General features: G+C 36.0%; 1 protein-coding gene across 1 annotated transcript; it reads left to right on the forward strand.

Annotated features, from left to right (window-relative positions):
• The first annotated feature begins 726 nt into the window (after positions 1–726).
• LOC136808128 (uncharacterized) lies at positions 727–15,825 on the forward strand. The gene is made up of 7 exons (XM_067064670.1): positions 727–1,137; positions 1,892–2,410; positions 3,558–3,985; positions 8,802–8,889; positions 9,984–10,417; positions 13,120–13,204; positions 14,949–15,825. Exons 1-7 carry the CDS (start codon positions 867–869, stop codon positions 15,452–15,454), a joined length of 2,331 nt encoding a protein of 776 aa, XP_066920771.1. The 5' UTR covers positions 727–866; the 3' UTR covers positions 15,455–15,825.
• The last annotated feature ends 5,366 nt before the right edge of the window (positions 15,826–21,191 follow it).

A 21,191-nucleotide genomic window follows, 5' to 3' on the forward strand; every position in this document is an offset into this window, starting at 1 on the left:
GAAATGCTTTTGTGAAAATAAGTAGTCCTATGGGTATAGAAACTACACCAAAGGAAAATGATTCTTGCGAATGAATCAGTTGACTAAATATTCCAAATCATACATGCGTAACGGAAGGGACAAATTTGGTGACCATCTCCCATGTCAGGCACAATTTTTGAAAAATCTGAGCTTAGAAATTAGATGAGAGCATGAAAATGGTCCCAATGATAAACTGACAAGAAGAGGCCCAAAAAGTAAACTTGACTAGGTAATTTTGACTAAAAGTAACTAGCGTAACGGAAGGGACAAAATCAGGGTACCAAACTGTACATTTTAGAAAAATTTGCTTGCCGGGCAATAGATACACGATACCATGATTAACTCTGACGCAAAAGTCTCCTCTTTTGGGGATAATGTGAATGAAGTTAACTTTTTGAGTAGGTTTTATGCCCTAGAGAAAAAAAATTAAGATCAAGTTCAATTTTTTTATTATTTTTTAAAGAAAAATTGAGATATTTGGACTTCAAAGGGACCTCAAAGGTGCAGAAATCATTTATAGATAGTCACATTATATTTTTTAAAGGGGCATCTTATTATAGAACACAAAAAAGTTAAAAGTTTTGAGTACCTTGGCTTGATTTCTTAGTTATGACCGGAATAAGTTTAAAAACGTAACGGAAGGGACAGTGTACCAAAAATGTGGCCTTTACCCATATGTGTTTTCGAATCATTTTCTAGATCTGCAAGCACCGGAATGGTACAATATCATCCATTTTACGAACGGAGTCGACTGTTGCAATTATGGAACCCGACAGCCTGCTTTCTTCATCAATTCACTTGATAAGAAGTTTCACTTTAGATGCTTGCACGTGGACAGTAACGGAATGACCAAGCGGACATGGTCGTTTGTCAGTGATGTGATTGAACTCGGACATGAGTATACAATACACATGCAAACAGAATCTGCTGAAATTAACGGCAACCTTATTCATAAAATATGGCTTAGTATTAATGACGTCATCATAAATGTCGAATACAATTATGACGCTAAAGATTTTGATGATGTCAAAGTTTATGCAAGTAACTTATGGCATGCTGACGTTACAATAAAAGAGATGGACTATGGACCCATTGAGCACTCTGACAAACTTCAAGGTAATACATTAAAGAGAACTTTTTTTCTAAATAAGTTTGAGTTTATCGACCCAGTGATATTTATATTGGAAGTTTATCGTAGCTTGGATCACGAGATTTACGTTTCGGGAGATTCTTCTCCCATCATCGGGCAATGTGGAGGAAGCTTCCCCCACTATTTGTACTAATAGACCTTCTGATTACCCATAATTATCAAGTGTAACTTGATAAGAACTTTTTTGGGCGAAAACTAATTTTGGGCGAGTGACAGACTGAATCTGTTCTATTTTGCCTTTTTTTGAGCAATTTTCATGAATCTTACTGTAGGGGTTATTTTGGCAAACAAGTGTATTATAGATTTTATTTTCATAATTTATTTCAAATGAAATGAAATGTTCAATATACTGCATTAACTAAAAATTGCGCCAGAATGGTTCTTTATATCTCAATATTCTCAATATAAATTTTTGCGGAATTTAATTTCGCAGGTTTTGAAAAATCCGCGAAATCAAATTCCGCGAAACACGAGTATTCTCAGAATTTAAAAAATCACCTTTGAAATTGGTCTTTCTAGGGCCAAACAGACCATTTTGTAAACAAAAAATTCTCTCTCTCAACCCCGAAATCAACTCCGCGAAACTTCCGAATTTTGAGATGTGAACCGCGAAATTAAAATCCGCGAAAATTTTCTTCCCTTAACAGGTATAAAGGATTAAAAAAAAACAAGAAGAGAATTATACAACCGATTCTAATTTGTTGACATTTTAACTATTAGGTCCGAGAAGCTACAAGATTCAAACAAATTTTCTGGTCGACAACATACCAACTTGGCCAAAAGAATGGTTTGTCAAATTCAAAGTAATCTTACACAACAATATTGGTACGGCGACTCATTATAACATGATGCAGTTCACACAAGGAGCTAGTCATGGCATATACGGGTCAAGAATCGCATCAGTATGGTTCCGACAACTTTCAAGTACGTTTGAGTTCAGTATTGATACATACAACAAAGGTTTAGCGTATGCACCCTACAATAACCTCATTCAACCTTATGAAGTTAACAAAGAATATGATATCACCATTCAAACAGAATCTGCAGATATGGATGGAGCTCAGATCCATCGAACATGGATAAGCATTGATAATATCACCATTGGAGTAGTGTATAACCATAATGCTCAAGTCCTGGATGATCTCAAAGTGTATTGCGGAGGACCGTGGCATCCATCTTATGATTCAACCATCAAAGAATTGCATTATGGTCCTTTGAGTAGCATAAATTCAACACCAGGTAAACCCTCTTTTGACGTTAATGCAATGTTTTCTTTCAATCTTTTCCAAGTAAAGATTTTAACTGCCAACTTTGCGCCCACTTTCCGCCTTCTCAAACAATTAGAATAGGCAGGGCAGAAAGTCGACCGTCTAAACTAGAGCTAAGTAATACCTTAAGTGGATAAATTTTGGCGTGGACTTAATTTGGCGATTGGCCAAAATACAATTTTTGGCGGGGATTTAATTTGGCGATAGATCAATTTCATAAAATTTGGCGGGGATTTAATTTGGCGAATTAGAAATTTTATCACTTTGAAATGGGGGAAAATTACTCATAAGTATACTAAAAAGTTGTGATTTTTCACATTATTCTCTTTTTGTTAAATTGGGCGGGGATTTAATTTGGCGAATTGCCGGATTTGGAAATTTTGGCGAGGATTTAATTTGGCAAATTTTAACAAGATTCGCCAAATTCGCCAAATTTAATCCCCGCCAAAATTTATCCACTTAAGGTAGTTATCAGACAGTTGCAAGTACTTTAATGGGATAAACTTTCACGGGGATTAAATTTCGCGGAATTCGCGGATTTGGGTGTCATCCGCGAAAATCCGCGAAATTAAGTCTCAATGGAAATTTGGAAGGGCCTCATCTGCGAAATATTTCTAAACAAAACTCAAAATATGTCAAATAAATACTATTTGAATGGTTACTTGCATCAAAGAAGAGCAAATAATGTGTATTTCAACAACCAACATGCATGATTTGACAGTAAAAGTCACAAAATCGTGAAAATATTGCCACCCAATAGTGGCACCCGCGAAATTAAGTCCCCGCGAAAGTTCCCATTAAAGTACAATACAAGAAATATTTTACGCGTTCCGAGATTTTTTTGCATATCTAACATTTTCCGAGCCTTAAGGCGAAGAAAATATGCAAAAAAATCCGAGCGAGTTAAACATTTCTGTATTGTACACGAGCTTGCGTCTGATGTCTGATAACTGGTTTATCGGTGACCCAAAACATGCACTTTTTGTGTTGGATCAAGGCACATGGCACTTTTGTAGCAAAGTGACGTTAGATTGCTACTACTGCTACAATGCAACAACATCTTTTTAACCTTTATAATAAAGGTCTGTGGTTTAATGTAATACAATCTCTTTTTACAGCTCCAACAAATTATAAAATTCACCGAGCCTTGTTGATTGACAATATACCAACATGGCCTAAAGAATGGTTCATCAAATTCAAATTTATTTTACATTCGGATGTATCTGATGGTAATTGGTATAACATAATCCACTTCACTACTGGTCAAGACTTTGGCGCATACGGTACTCGTATACCTACACTATGGCTATATAAACCTTTCAAAATACTCCATATGCTTGTGGATGTTAAAGACAAACTTGGCAGCCATATAGAACATAAATCCAACTATGACAACTATGAAGTAAACAGGGAATATCAAATTCATTTCCAAACAGAATCGACCACATTCAACGGGGAGAGTATTCACAAAACTTGGGCCAGTGTAGACGGGGTTGTAATTGGTTTAATGATGACTTATCAAGCACAAGAACTCAATAATGTTAAGGTATACAATTGGGCTTTCCCAGAAATAGTCCCCCTGTTGAGGATATCGGATATCCAGGGGGTCAACGATTTATGTTCAAAAGTGGATATCCCCAAGGGAGCGGATATCAAGGGGTAAAGTGTCTTTTCAAGTAAAAAATACGATATCCAGGGGTAAGCGTCTTTATAAGAGAGGATGTCCAGGGGGTTGAGAATATCTTTAAGAGTGGATACCCAGGGGGCCTTTACTAATAAAGTAGGATATCCAGGGGGTTCGATACTTCGAAAAATCAATATCCTCAACAGTGGGGGTAAATTCTTTTTCTGGTAAAGCCCATTAACGCTCTCTTTTATTCGACATTCTACAATTGACCCTCCTCGCTCATTTGAACTTCTATTATTCGAGTCTTTCTATAATTCGAACTAATTCTCAGCTGCCACCATGGGGAAAACCTTGTAAAATACTTTCTATAATTCGAATATTTTTGTAATTCGAACAAATTGGAATTCCCGTTCGATTTCGAATTAGCAACTGTAATATTTGATAAGTTCCATTATTCGATACTATTGAAAGAAACCATCAACAAGAAACTCTCCTAAATGATACACTCCCTTGTTCGATGAAAATCCAATTCTCCTTATAAACCGAATTAGAGAGCGTAAACTGTACTCGTGTACATTTAATTTCCACTGGAAAACTTGTTCAAAATTTCGTCCCCGGTGGGAAAAGTACCCTACAATTTCAGCCCCACTGGGAAATAGACTTTCATTTCATACCCAATCGAAATTCAAATGTAAACAAGTGATACTTTTATGGACCTACCTGGTTATCAAAACTAATCAATGAACATTGAAACAATGAAACACATAAGACATAACTGGACAAAATAACAAGTGATACTTTTATGGACCTACCTGGTTATGCATTGATATCTATGTGAGCATGACCGTTAAACAATCATTCAGAACACATCAAATAGTGACGATCTATTAAAAATAGTCGTTTGTTTCTTATAAAAAAACGCTTAGATACCGAATTTCATACCCTTGAAATATTCTTTCATATTCAAGACTTCGCGAGCAAAAAAAAACATCTATCTCATAAAAAAATTGAGTAATTTGGCTAAGAACATTGATGTATCCTTATTAATAGTGATTGTTATAGATAAACATGCGTTTTTTGAGCTAAAATTATTTTTTTACAAAAATCTGCTTGATCCATCTTTTACCTACTTTCATGTAAAAAATCTGAAAAAAACAACGATCAAATATTTCAGTCCAAAAAACCCTTTTTTAGCCGTTTTTTGGCCCAAATTTTTTTTAAATCGGGCTCCGTCAAATACGAGGGTTTATAATTATGCATCTTTGTGCAAAAAGTCTTAAAGAATGAAAGAGCCAATCTCGAGAAAAGCTAATACCTAAGTAATTGATGATGTGCCTATAAAAAAATATCGAATTTGGCCAGTTTTTCTATAAAAACACGCCAACATAGTTTGCAGAGGGGTATGAACCCCCCTAGGTTTATTTCATCCCCCCCTATATACCCATCCCCCCCTTTTGTAATGAAATCTTATCCCCCCCTTTTTTTTACAGAAAATCCGTTTCGAAGGAAACTCGCTTTCCCACCTACCAGCAAAATTATCAACAAGAAAGAGTATGAAGTATTATAGTCACGAGCCAACAATGACAGAATATAACTAACTTACTTGTATTTGATTAGAAAATTGACTAAAATTTCCAAACCCCCCCTTTTTTATTTGATCCCCCCCCTACATTCCCATCCCCCCTAGTTTTTTCGGCAGATCTCGGTACCCCCCCTACAAAGGCCCTCCAGAAAGTTGGCATCCCCCCTATTAAAAAGGGGGGGTGCAAACTATGGCCAAGCAACCAAAATTTCATGTCTAAACACACATATTCTTCAAAAGTAAGCCCTCATGAGCAAAAAAACATCTATCTCGTAAAAAAATTGAGTAATTTGACTAAGAACATTGATGTATGCTTATTAATAGTGATTCTTATAGATAAACATGCGTTTTTTGAGCCAACAAATTTTTTTTTGCAAAAATCTGCTTGAAAAATCTTTTACCTATGATGGTACCCTACTTTCATGCAAAAAATCAGAAAAAATTAATGATCCAATTTTTCACAAACTCCAAAAACCCCGTTTTTTAACCGTTATTTCGCCCAAATTTGCCCAAAAAGATTTTTTTTCGAAAATCGGGCTCCGTCACATTTTGGTCATCACCATTTTAGTACCAAAATTCAAAAGATTCCTATGATTCAATCCTGAGAAAAGTTGGTAACAGACGAACGAACGGACGGACGGACGGACGGACGGACGGACGGACGGACGAACACAGGTTAATTTAGTAGGGGGAATTTTGTTCGATTTTTTGGAATCGCTCGACTGTTTTGTTAGAAGCACTTGTTATACATTTTTGGAAAGCTAAGGGGTAGGGGAATCGAAATTACTATGTTTCCAATTTTTTTTCGGACACTTTGGTGTGATTTTCGGACAAACATGACGGTCTCAGGCAAAAATCATAGGGTTAAAAATTAACGAAAATTTTAGCTCGAGAAAACGGAGACCTGTTGTATATTTTTGGAAAGCTCTCAAAAAATTAAGATTAGAGATATATTGCAAGTATAGGTGATTTCTGTACCTAACTCGAGATATTAACCCTTGAAAACCGTGTTTTTCAGCCAGAAAGAAACAGCTATTTTTCCAGTTTTTGCGCTTTTTGAAGCTCAATATCTCGAGTTAGGTACTGAAATCACCTATACTTGCAATATATCTCTAATCCTAATTTTTTGAGAGCTTTCCAAAAATATACAACAGGTCTCCGTTTTCTCGAGCTAAAATTTTCATTAATTTTTAACCCTATGATTTTTGCCTGAGACCGTCATTTTTGTCCGAAAATCACACCAAAGTGTCCGAAAAAAAATTGGAAACATAGTAATTTCGATTCCCCTACCCCTTAGCTTTCCAAAAATGTATAACAAGTGCTTCTAACAAAACAGTCATGCGATTTTACAAAATGCCCTCTACTAAATTTATAGGACCTCCACCCCACCGGGGTAGGTCCAAAAATTGTAACTCTAAAACCATCCCCACTAGAGCAATAGGATTTCCATCCCCTGTGAGATTTCGATAGACATTTTTATTCCCGCTGTAGGAAAAAGTTTGACCGGGGCTATGAGACAGGGGTGCTTTAATGATAAGAAAGATAAAAAATTACTGAAACAGGTTGCGGAAAAGGATTTTTCCTCCCTAAATGCAAAGCAAAGAAATTAAGGGGGTTGTCGATATTTGGCAGTTCAAGATTAGATTGAAATTCGTTGCACTCAAAGATATCTTATATATAAAACACTAGATAGAGCTTTTCCTACCCTTTTTGAAGCAAAAATAATTCCCCATCTTGGATGAAGTGACAGTAGCATAAACAGGGGTGAAGAACGATCTGCGCAGGAGAGCTGATTTTTACGACAAAGCACTTACCTATTCCTGGTATAAAAACATAATTACAATGTCGTTTAAATCTGCTCTTCAAAGCAAATGTTCCTTCACCCCTGTCTACGCTACTGAATGACGTCATAATTAAGCTTGCGAGATCCTTTTGAAATTTTGAAGTCATTTTAGAGTCAAAAAAGTTTCAACAGTGAACTAGCCGTATTGTATAAGGGTTGCGAAGCGATCCAGACTCCACCTCAATTCGCAAGTTGCTAGCAAAATAAGAGACACTCTAAAAATGCCTTTAATAAACCCGCTATAGAGACAGGTTCGTAAGAGCCTTAATGCCCCAAACACACCACATAATCCACGGCGGCACAACATCCGCCGCCGCCCGCGCATCGCTCTTTTTTTCCTTCTAGTTATTCTAGTGTAAATGGTGCCTTAATAAAATCGAACGATATTCGTCGAACGATCGAACATTTTTATTCGAATCACGAATCGTCTGTCGAAATCATCAAAACATAAAAATAAAACAAAAACAAAAATGTACAAATGAAGATGGCTTGTTGGTTCTTGGGCAGTTTTGATTTATTTCTTGAAAAATTCGACATATTTGATTACCCCCGTACCTCCTCTTTATTTAATATAGAATATCCACTTTTTGCAAGGTAAGTTTCGTTCACTAAAAGAGAGCACTCCTCCCGCCCGCGCGACTTGCAAAAACCTCTCATTGATTGACCTTATTTGATACTTGATACTTGCTGTTAAAAGTCAAGGGATGATGAAGATCCTTTCTGTCACCGTTCAAACTAATTTTTTTCCATTTAACAGCAAAATAAACATATAAAACCGAAGAACTACTGCTTAGATTGCTTAGATGCGTGCCGCCCGCGCGGCAATTTGATCAACTTCAGATTCTAAGTCCGTGTTTCGGCTTCCAGTAATTTTGTTGCTGTTCACTGCTAGGGTACACCATTTTAAAACGGCTTTTTTCGCAGTCCTAGCTACCAAACCGAGAAAGTTTTTGTGGCTTCAAGCCAAACCATTCAAGGCCATTTTGATAAAATCATCGGTTTGAAGATGTGATTTATATAGCAAATTTTATAGCAAATTTTCGCTTGGGATAGAAGTTAAAGGTACGTGCACACAATATAGCAAAACTGCTTCGCTCATAAATTCGCTTCGCAAAAACCAAGTTTTCTGCTGTGACCTACTTTCAGCAAAGACGGAGGATTATTTTATTCGCCTGCCATTAAAGCTCGGTCGTTACTTGACCTTGGGCAATATTTCTCAGTACAGCCCTCACTAACCGGTCATTGTTGTATTAGTATTGTGTATAAATATCTGTGGCTGGTTTACTTCGCTACTCTTTCCATCTACTTAGGTTCATTGTAGCGATCCGTGGCACGTTGGTTTAGATGCTACGATACACGAATTGAATTATGGGCCATTACAACTGGATAGTCAGATAGGTAAAGTTATTTTTTTCAACAACTTTTTAAAAAATCCCATTCTAACTATAATTAGATACAAAGAAATACAATAGAAATTCCATCAGTCCGACTTTTTTTTCTGGACACGCTGTATACCATTGGAAAGATATTTAGGAGTTTTATTCAAAAGATTATCTTAAGTGGATTATATTTCGCGTGGATTAATTTTTGCGATTTTCACGAATTTTGGCCATTTTCGAGAGAAAGTATTCATGTTTAAATGTTTGGAATTTTGAAAAAACTTATGATTTAAAATCAAGATTTTGACCAAAACCCCTAGAAAAATGAAAAGAAATTGGCAGAATAAGTAGCCGATTCGCAAAATTTTGTCCACGCAAAAAATTTCGGATTGTAAGTCGAAGCGAAAATTACAGGGGTTTTGCTTTGTTTTCGATAGGCTGGCGAATGAAAAATTAACTCTGGAAATTTCTAGATTCTAGGCCGGCGAATTCTTAGCAAGCAAATGTATTGATTAGCGTAAATATATATGCGACTTCTACTGTAAAATCATGCATGTTGGTTGTTGAAATACATATTATTTGCGCTTCTTTGATGCAAGTAACCATTCAAATAATATTTGACATATTTTGAGTATTGTTTAGAAATATTTCGTGGATGAGGTCTTTCCAAATTTCCAATGGGACTTAATTTCGCGGATGACAACCAAATCCGCGAAATCCCGCGAAAATTTAACCCATTAAAGTACACGAAGATCAATGATTGGAGGGTTGCATGTATTGTTATAGGAATAGGGCCATTTTTGGTCAAGTTAATATTAATGTTATGAATTTCGAACAATTGATAAGCAAACTACCGTAAGTTGGTCTAATATCAACATCCCTCGTCTAATTCCGACACCCTTTTTTAGAGACAGGAATAATATGAAAGCTTGAATCATTGATTGAAAAAGGATTATTCCTCTCTGACTGACCACTAAACAAAGAAAAACGGTTTCAACCTTTCTATAAATTTGAGCTGATAAAAAGGGTGTCGGAATTAGAGGAGGGGTGTCGACATTAGACCAAGCTACGGTAACAATAAAAAATGAACAATCAATTATTTATTAAATATAGCTCCGACAAGATACAAACCGCAGACAGATCTTCTAATCGATGGAATTGAGACATGGCCAAAAGATTGGTCCGTCAAATTGAAACTTATCATACATTCCGATGGAAAGGCAGACGAGAAATGGCTAAATGTCATCCATTTTACTACCGGCGTTAATAACGGAATCTTCGGTGCACGGTTACCATCACTGTGGTTATACAAGACGGAAACAGAAAAACTATTCGCTTTATATATCGATAAAAACGATAATGACGGTAGTTTTTCATCAGATTACGATGGATATGAACCATATGAACTAAACCAAGAATACGTAATCCAGTTTCAAACAGAACCTGCCATGTTGGATGGGCAGAATATTCATCGATCATGGTTTAGTATTGACGGTGTTATTATTGGCTCATTTTATAACTATCCAAATACGGTTGAGGATCTTATGGTAAGAATTTAAAGGTTTGGTTTTAAACTAAAAACTTGGGGACACGAGCAGTTTTTTTCGCGTTGGTGCAATGCAACATTGAACCATTGTCACAGGGACAAAATCAGCGTCTCTTTTGGGTATTTCCCTCACTTTTTGTCCCATGAAACAAAAAAAGAAACCATGAGACACGTACTTTGTTTCTTGTATTGGTGGGATGGAGCATGTTGCATTGCACCAACACGAAAAAAACTTCTTGTGTCCCCAAGCCTTAAGACACAGTTCATTTAATGTTTCCAGCTCACCCATATACGCATGCGTAATTCATCGTTCTTTAAAAACCGCTAGTAGTTAAACAGCGTAAAGTACAAAGATTACATTTTGCCCCTATATCAGGCTCGCAATATGCTTAGCATTCTATTGTCATCAAACAATAAAGCCATTGTTTAGGTACCAGAAACTGAGCCTGCATATGCTTATAAACTTGCTTATAAAAGAAACAAGCTACATGCTGAATGGACCTACCTGAAGATTGATGTAATAAGACAATTGAAAAATGAGAACAATAGTATGAAAATGCAGAATAATACGAGAACAACTCGAAAAATTCATGGAATCCGGCGATTCTTGGCTGTTCTGGCGATTTTTAGAAAGTTCCTGTACCAAAATCAGTTTCATTGAAAATTGAACCATGCTTGATGGTGGACATTCTTATAAATGATGTTTTTGTTTGAAAAAAACAAAGACATGAAACGAAAAAATCCAATGAAAATCTGCAAAAACGGAAATTTCCGGCTTTTTTGGCCGGAAAAAAACATTTTCTCAAAAATCGAACTCGGCCATATTTTGAGCATTGAGAATACGCATCATTCTGCAAAAAATTAGAGAAAAATAAGGATGAAAATTCGAGAAAATGTCAAAAAACCGGTTTTTCCGGCATATTTCCGGCATTTTCGGCGCCGGAAAAAAATGTCTTTCGAAAATCGGGCTCCGTCACATTTTAGGTATTGTCATTTTGCATCAGTGTGCAAAATTTCATAAAAAAATATAAATTACAGCTCGAGAAATTCAAGGCGAAAATAGGTTGTTCCGGCGATTTTTGAATAGTTCCGGCTTCAAAAATCAATTTCATTCAAAATTGGAACATACTTGATGGTGGGCATTGCTATTAATAATATTTTTGAATGAAAAAACAATTAAGTATAAGGAAAAAGTCCAATGAAAATCCAGAAAAACGGCGATTTCCGGCATATTTCCGGCATTTTCAGCCGGAAAAAAATTTTTCTCAAAAATCGGACTCGGCCATGTTTTGGGTATTGCTAATACACATCTTTGTGCAAAAAATCAGAAAATACTAATGATAAAATCTCGAGAAAATGCCAAAAAAACAGTTTTTCCGGCATATTTCCGGCATTTTCGCCCGGAAAAAAATGTTTTTCGAAAGTCTGGCTCCATCGCATTTTAGGTGTTGTCATTTTGCATCAGTGTGCAAAATTTCATAAAAAAATATAAAGTACAGCTCGATAAATTCAAGAAATACTGTCTTTCCGGCGAAAATAGGTTGTTCCGGCGATTTTTGAATAGTTCCGGCTTCAAAAATCAATTTTATTGAAAATTGAAACATGCTTGATGGTGGGCATTGCTATTAGTAATGTTTTTGAATGAAAAAAACAACCAATTATAGGGAAAAAGTCCAATGAAAATCCAGAAAAACGACAATTTCCGGCAAAATTTTTTTTCTCAAAAATCGGATTTGGCCATGTTTTGGGCATTGTTAATACGCATCATTGAGCAAAAAATCAGAAAAAACTAATGATAAAAGTGCCAAAAAAACAGCTTTTCCGGCAAAAAAGTTTTTTCCGAAAGTCGGGCTCCGTCACATTTTGGGCATTGCCATTTTGCATCATTGTGCAACAATCAGAAAAAACTAATGAGCCAATCCCGAGAAAAGCTGGCAACAGACGAACGAACGGACGGACGGACGGACGGACATGGGTTAATTCAAAGGACCTCCACCGGGGTACCCGGAGGTAGGTCCAAAAACATGTAATGAATACGTGTGGTGTCACTTCTAAGGTCAGGGGTTGGAATGGCTAAATGTGTCGTTCTTTGGCGTTCTTTTTGTCGATCTTTAATAGTCGATTGTCGTTCTTTGTAAAAGGTCTGGAAACGTTATCTCCTAGTAGATATCGTTTCAATATCTTATCAATTATAATCCACAAGCTTTTTCACATTAAATTGGCACAGATGTGGAGCAAGATTAGTCAGAAAATGGGAAAGGATAATTTTTTTTGTTTATTCAGCACAAAATCGAACACAATAAAACTGAAGGAGAAACCGGCCTAATATGAAAAGAGAAAACTTATGTAACTAACTTTTAACCTTTATAGCGACCAAGGCATAAGGGTATTCAACCGCAGTGCATAAGGTTATGGTTTTGATTCAAGCGAAGACTCTTGATACAGATATCTTAATAAAAGGTACTCTGTATTTCCCAAGCTACGGCAGGCGAAGCAAAATAATCCGCCATCTTTGCTAAAAGTAAGTCATACAGTAGAAACCTTGGTTTTTCACTCTTGAAACTTTTTTTGAAACTGCAATGATCTCGCAAGCTAAATTGTGTCGTCATTTCATTCAAGATGACGAATTATTTTGCTTCAAATACGGTAGGAAAAGCTCTGTCTAGTGTTCACTATAAGATATCTGTGGTTCTATCTACTTAGGTTTATTGTGGTGATCCTTGGCACTATGGCGCCGATGCGACGATAAATGAATTGGAGTATGGGCCATTATTGGGTATTGAGCAAGGTAAAAAGACTGATATGACAATTCTTTAAACCCTTTACCCTCCTTAGTACTAAAGAAGGTCTCAATTTCTCAATATTTGTACACTGCAGTCAACTCTCTCTAATTCGAATTTTCGAACTAAAATATTGGCCCATTCAGCTGTAAAGTGGTTTCAATTACTCCCTGTAATTCGAATCTTTCTCTAATTCGAATAAATTTTGTGGTTCCTTGAAAATCGAATTAGAGAGAGTCAACTGTATGAACGTTTTCAATAAAAGCAGTATAACAGAGTTTGGGTTAAGGACATGTTTTTTTTTTACTGTACCAAAATGCCGATTTTCAACCAGTACCCGGTTCAAATCGGCACTAACAGAGACAGCTGAACCCTTTCTTATCGTTATTCAAAAATAAGAAAATAGATTAGTAGCTCTGTCTGATACTTTTTGTCCGACTTTAATAGCTTTTATGGAACTTAAGATATCGCTTGTTGAATCCGGAGTATTTCAGGATGAAAAAAATCATAGCCTATTTCGGATTTATAAAGTCGGCTCTATATTTGGCCTTTGTCGTGTTCAATTTATATACGAAAATTATATCAGGGTGTAGCTAAAGGATTGAATTTTCACATCGACCTCTTTTTTTTGGAAAACACCGGAGGAAAATGGGATCAAATTGATCATTTTTGAAATCTAGGTGCTAATTCTGATCGTATATATTTTCCTGACAAGTCTATCTATCGGGGAAGTGATTTGAGATTTTTGTTTAGTTGATAAGAAAGGAACGAACTAAAGAAAACGGGAATTGTTAAAATTAGTGAAAAATGATTAAAAAAGTCCTTTGTTTGTTTTGATCATAACTCACTCCGGCCTTTAAAAAAATTACTCCTCAGGCTATTTTATGATTTTAGGCTACCTCAGGAATGCATAGAAACCTCCTCAGGACCGAATAATGAGCCATGGAGTGAGATATGATCCAAAACACTCTATGATTAATTAATCCTGAAATACTCCGAATTTTGAAATTTCAAATAGCTCATTTTAAAGCCCTTCCCAAATTTCAATACATATCAAAATTTTGGGAAAATTCATCATGGGAATGACGAAATAATTAAAATAAAGTGATTTTCACGATTTTCGAAAAACTGATTTTGGTACAGTCAAAAAAAAACATGTCCTTAACTGCCGTAATGCCGTAAAATTTTTGAAGCCCCTGCATAGACTGATTACAATCACTGACCTTTATATGTCCCTGGACCAAGTTATATCCGCCATCTTTGATCGGAGTTTTTTTTGGAATTGGTACTCGAGAAGAAGACATTGCAATGTTAAAAACTAACATCTAACAGCGCTACATCATCAAAAGTATTTGACGGAAAGTAGATCTAGCGCTCTCGATGCATTCTCACCGCTATTGAGTAATGCGGCCATTAGGGTACCAATTTTCAAAAAACTCCGATCAAAGATTTTGCTTGGCCGGGATGGAGTAACTTGGTCCAGGGATATATAAAGGTCTCAGTGATTACAATCCATGCAAACTCCAACCCAATTCTCTCGTGGCGTTAGGGCTGAGAGGTACATTGAAGTTTCACAAAAGTTACTTATTCATGATATGCACCACTGGAGAGTTTCCTGAGATCTTTGAAAATCTTCCACCCAATACGTCACTTAAATAATAGAAAATGTGACGTATTGGGTGGAAGATTGTAAAAGATCTCAGAAGACTCTCCAGTGGTGCATATCATTTATTTTCATAATTTCAAATACAGGTCCGAGGAGTTACAAGCCTCAGGTCGATTTTCTGGTCGATCAAATCCAAACATGGCCTAAGGAATGGTTTGTTAAAATGAAAGTTCTTGTGTATGATCTAAACAGTTCGCATCAATGGAACACTCTTATTCACTTCACAAACGATGGAAATCAAGAAAAATATGGGGACAGGATCCCTGCTTTGTGGATTAACAAACAAGATGAAACATTTGTTTTCTTTATCGATACTATGGATTCAAACATAAATTGGCAAACATTGAGACACAGTTGGGCAGGACAAATCGAATTTGATCGCGAATATGAAATTCATATTCGATCAGAAGCTGTACTTCACCAAGGATTGAATATTCATAAAATATCAGGTTCGATTGATGGTGTTGAAGTTTGCTCTGTGTATAATTACCAAGCTGAAGCCCTTCAAGATGTTAATGTCTATGTAGGTGATCCTTACTATGGAGTCGTGAACAGTGTTGTCAAAGACTTAGAATACGGGCCTATCAATTAAAAGTTTTGTTTTTGAATAAGAGTGATATCGTTTGCTTACTCATCAATTTTATTTCACAGGCTTTTTCACATTGGATTGACGCGGATGTGGAGTAAGATTGGTCAGAAAGAGGAAAAGAAAAATATCTTTTTGCTTAAATCAGCATAATATAACAATAGCAAGACACTGTCCGGATATGAAATATGTGTCTGTTTCATACAGAAACACTTACGTAAAAATAAAATCTTTAAACATTTATCAGCCACAAAGTTTATCATTGTATTTAAATTCAAAAAATTTTTATATGCACTCCACGATAGCACCAACACAAAACAAAACATTTTTAAATACATTAAAAAGGAAGAAAACTTGGCAGATTTGGTTTGAAATTAAGTTCCCGCCAAATTTAATTTTTTCCGCCATCCGCCAAATTAAAGTTGCTCTATTTATTCCCCCAAATGTGTGCTGTTTCAGGCTTTAAAACAGGTTTTTCTTTTTTAATAGAGTTTTTTGGACAAAAATGTCCTTTGTCAGCCAAATTAAATTCCCTCTGAAAAAACTTTTTTGGTCATGCGCCAAATTAAATTTCCGCCAAAATTTCTTCCTTTAATGTACCTATAACAATAATTTGAGCACAGAATTTTTGGACGCACTAAATATTTTAAGTTGAAGAAAAACAGGTTTACCCTGGATTGCTCTTCAAGTCTTTTTGTGAGGGATATAATCTTTTGTTCATAATTGTGTTGGAGATCGTCCTGTTTACGAAAGTCGACAGCATCTCTGGAAGGTCTGGTAAATTCCTGGGTGTGATCTAGCATGATGCCAGTGTGGAATCCTGGGAAAAAGAAATATTGAGATTGTGAGTTTATTTTGATTTAAAATATTTTTTTGAGAACAAAAGCTTTTCAGATATATCATATAAAACTTTACCATCTGCAGGAAAAACACATTTCGGCCACGTATTTTATTTTTTCAGAAATCTTTATTTCAACTAAACGCTCCAAAATCAATGAAAATCTTTAAAATAACTTTGTCAGAATAGCCAAAAACCCAAAATTACCTCACATAGACTTTCAACACAATGTTTTTCACCCGAGAATTAAAATTCCCCAATAATTACCTTATAATAACAATATGAAGGGGTACGTTGTTTACCTTTAGGTGGACTGTAAATGTTCCTTTTCAGCTTGCTTCCAAGCTGCCTCTAAAAAAATCAAATAGATATTTCTCAAAGAGACGACTCTTCAGATAAAGATGCCCAACCAAAGTGAATGATGCACTTGAAAGAGGTAACCCTATTTTCTCTATCCAGTCACAACAATACAGTGTGTCCCAAAAAAAGCAAAAAAACTTTTATAGAAAGTAAAATCCTCATGATTTAAGCGATATTTTATGACTTGCATATTTATTATTTCACTTTACGCAAAAAGAGATAGAGATAGAGATATGCCCTCCGATGCATCGGAATGGGTCCTACCCACGATGGAGTAGGAATCACAGCGCAAGCAGACATTGCAACCCTGCAGATGCGAGCTGCCGAGCCATGGTGTATACCACGACACTCGAACTACACGGGAGAACGGATGTCCTCGCAGGTGTAGAACCTCCTGAGTGTCACGGCACACCACAATGTCTGAAATATCTACCCATACTCTTGTATCAGAGTTATGGTACCCAATTCCCCTCACATGGCATGGGTTGACCCGGGCGAAGGAGCATTCACTTGCCAAGTGAATCGTAGTGCCACGGTGGGTATCGAACTTGAGCCTCCTGGACAGAAGTCAAGCACGATAACCACTACACCACTACACCTGACAAAAACGCAAAAAAATGACAAAAATAAGGTTCCTTTATCTTGTTGTAGGCCTTAACAACCCCCCTTTACAGTGTATGATTAAAAAATCAAAAAAAAATCACAAGAAAAATAGACTTATTAAAAAACCTTCTTTGGACACACAATTTAGTTCTTACCCGCCCCCTCCACTACACAAACACAACCTCTTCTCACAGACCCACTGGGAAGCTTCCCACTGGAAAAATTGGCGAAAATATTGTCCCTGGTAGTGTAAAATTATCCTCCAATTTTCGTTCCCACTGAAAATAATCAAATAGACACATTCTTGCTGCAAAATATTTACCATTTTCCCCATCCACACTGAATTTTCTGACTTGAAAACAAAAGAATCCATAAAAAATATGGGCATATCAATCCCCATCGAGTTTCAGTCCGTTATTTTTATCCCGACTGGTTGAAAAAACCCTTCCAGGTCTGTGAAAAGGGGGTTGTAAATAGACCCTTTATCCACCAAAAAATATTTAGTGTATGTCAAAAATGATAGTGATCATAAGTAAGCACCGAATACCTTCATTGAGGAAAGATGTCTGTCAGTTTCTTGCAGTGAAATTTTATAATCAGGTTCCCAGTTATTCATTATCAATTTTAAATCTAAAATATGCCAAAAATGAAATATTATTAAAATATAATCCTTAGATTATTAATCTTTAAATTTTGGTAAAAGTAATTTATTGAATGATTTTGATGAAGATTTAACCCTTTCGACCCTTCAGTCTCAAAATTTATGTGTTCAGTTACTGAAAAAATGCTTTTAATCATGTATATAAAGGCTATTGCGATTGCAAAATTTTAAATAAAAATTTGATAGGTTGATTTTTACCGTTTTTGAGCACTTTTAGAAAGTAACTTTTTTATTCAATTGAGTATAACTTTTGATCTAATGAATCGAATTTAATAAATGACCCACCAAAATTTAAGTTTATTTATCTTCTTTCCAATGAAATAGGAATGGTTCTTTTAAAAGTTTTAGATTTCGAGAAAATTAGTTTTAAAGAGTGAAACGCAAAAAAAAAAGCGCACCCGGTACTACATGTACTACATGTTTCACATCTTTCTGATTAAAAAAGGAAATTGAAATCGTCAAAATAATCACCAGCATAGTTCGGACCCCTACTTTCTTAAGGGGGGGGGGATGACACCTTCCAAAAAAGTGAAGAAGGGGGGGATCAGAAATTTTCATTAAAAAGGGGGGGCTAGCAAGGAGGGGGGATAGTTTAAGAAGGGGGGGCTTACATATATTGTAGATTATTTTCCAGCACTGTTATGAAATTTGGTCTGCATGAAAGGAAGTTCTTTATTTTCACTAAAAAGTGGTATTACATTTGTCAGACTTAATTTTTCTTTACTGTTCCCCTTCCCTTTTTACCATAAAAAATTTTGCCCAAAACCCTTGGGGGATAGGCATTTTTAAAGGTTGGGAGGGGGATGCCAAGAAGGGGGGGGGGGGGGGGTCATTTAAGAAGGGGGGATCAGACCCCTTTCCGCACTATGCACCAATATAAGATTTTTTGTTTTGTCCCCACAACCTACAAATTGCACTAAGGCTTACTACTGTGATATACTGCTAAAGATCAAAGTGAAAATGAGATTTTAGAAAAGTAGTACCCAGTCATCTCTAACTACTTGACTGGATCTGGCTTTTTACATAAAAGGAAGCGTGTCTAGTTTTAGAGCTGACTAGTCTGTCATCTTGATTTCAATCCTGTCAGTGTAGCTCTAAAGGTCTAAAACAGCATCTAATAACATGAAAACCAGAATATGATTCTTCAATGGGAATCAAAACTATAAAGTGCACTTACAAACATCAATTTGTCAGATCTAACAAAATTAATAACNCTTACAAACATCAATTTGTCAGATCTAACAAAATTAATAACTGACAATGAAACAAACGATTTTCTGTCAAGAGCCTTGTAAACATTCCAACAACTTCCATCGAAATGATCTATCACAGCTCAGTTTACCATTTTTAGCGCGGTCCGAGGATTGAGACGAGAACTCTCGCATAGCGCCCGAGCTCCCGCGCGGCACACGCCGCGGGATGAAAAACTTCAATCTGTCAATCATTTTCTCAAGCGAAGTGTACGCGAAGTGATTCTAGCTTTACGATAGTGCCGCGGATCATCAATGGATAGTATTCAATTATCATTAGCCCTTTATTTTCATTCCTAGAACTTTTGCAAAAAAAAGGAAAAATAGAAAAGTTGTATTTTTTACTGCTCTATTCACATACTGAATTTGAAAGATCTTCTATGTGGCGTTTTTTTGCAAACTTCAAAAAACTGATTTTTGTCCCGCCTTTGCGGGATTTTGGCTCAAGTGCTTGAGTGCAGCATAGGGTACAAAGTCCAAATATGCGTTTCCCGTAATTTTTGTATGAAGAGTTAGGTCTACACTGTTAGATCGATACGAACGTGGAGCAAGATTGGTCAAAAAAAGGAACAGAGAAACATTTTTTGCTTATAATACATAATAAAACAATAGGCAGACACTGTCTAGCCTGGAGATTCATGCTTTGATTTCTTATTCTATATACTGATGGCGAAATATATAGCATGGTATGAGCTGAGAGTTTGAATTTCCCAGATCCTTATAACGGTTGAAAACCTAGCCAAAAAAATTTTGTTATTCTGTTTATACTGGTCACACTTTCTTAGAGAAAGCGCAAGTTCCGAAATTTGGTTTTTATTTTTGTAAGTGAGGACAGCACTAAATTTGAATTTCCCACTGTAAATTTTTTGAGTTTTTTTTAATTTCTGCCTCACAGGTCATACCTGCCACCTGCCCTGTATACATCAGATTATAAAATATACAGGACAGGTCTCCTGTCTAGATACTGTCCTGAACACTTATGTAAAAATAAAACCTTTAAATAGATATATCACTTAACTAGCAACTAGAGAAAGTATAATCCCTGCGACCCTGCCTGGCTGATATATACTGTGAAATCGGGTATATATATATAACTTGCATCAGTAGTGGAGGGAAACTTGCATAGCCCTTAAGGGCCAAATTGAAAAGTCGTCAACCAAAACACAAAATCAAAAATCTTACAAACAAAATAAGTAACTGTGATTTTTTATTTAAATAACCCTTAAATTTTCCAATTTCAACTTTTAAATCAACCGAGTCGCACTTTTAGGCTCTGTAAGCAGGTGATTTTATCGAGACACAACTAGTGAGGTTTGTCACGGAAGGACAAGTGTTAAAATATAATGGACCTTCTTTTGAATAATAAAATGATTAATCAAAAATGAAATGTTGTTTTAAAACAAGTACATACCCTAGTTAGTTTAATAGGTTTATTCATTTTGAAATAAGTCGAACAACAAAAAAGTACTGCAAGCAGAAACTTTTTTTCAAATATTGAATTCCTTCCGTGACAATTTCAAGACAAAAAGTTTTTTCACCAGTTTTGTGCAAGTCCACTATTCTTGATATTATTGCAAGTTCTAACTATTGGTACCCCCTAACAAAAAATGAAATTACATTCCAAAGCAACCTCCTTCATATTCACTTACAGGTCTGAAATTATTGTCCTTCCGTGACACTTTCACCTTGTCCTTCCGTGACGGATTAAAAATATCTTGTTATTTTTAGAAATCTTGGACTTCAATGGGTCTAATTTATTGCAGGAGAGTGTCCTACAAGGTTTAGAACCATTGGGAACCAGCTCAACCCTGTATGGAGCTCAGAATAAGCTTAACTAAGGCTCCAGTACAGCGCTGTAAGCTTACAGTGTAGGCCCAGGCGGCTCTGGAGGCCTAAAAACCTGTTTTCTGGCAAAACTACTGTTCCCAGCGGGTTCTAAACGCTCAAAATCGCTTCAGCACCATGGAAATATGCTAATTAGAGCCTTTGGAAGTAGCTCACTTGCTTTCAAGGTTGCGTTTTTACGTTTTT

Source organism: Clytia hemisphaerica, unplaced genomic scaffold (genome assembly GCF_902728285.1).
Source record: "Clytia hemisphaerica strain Z4C2 unplaced genomic scaffold, Clytia hemisphaerica genome assembly, whole genome shotgun sequence".
In the NCBI taxonomy this organism is placed as follows: domain Eukaryota; kingdom Metazoa; phylum Cnidaria; class Hydrozoa; order Leptothecata; family Clytiidae; genus Clytia; species Clytia hemisphaerica.

Bases quoted from the DNA above. Each gene is read 5' to 3' on its own strand.
- LOC136808128 (XM_067064670.1), top strand. From the start codon at position 867: ATGACCAAGCGGACATGGTCGTTTGTCAGTGATGTGATTGAACTCGGA. The intron at 8,890-9,983 runs GTAAAGTTATTT...TATTAAATATAG, and splicing joins ACAACTGGATAGTCAGATAG to CTCCGACAAGATACAAACCG. The intron at 13,205-14,948 runs GTAAAAAGACTG...TTTCAAATACAG, and splicing joins ATTATTGGGTATTGAGCAAG to GTCCGAGGAGTTACAAGCCT.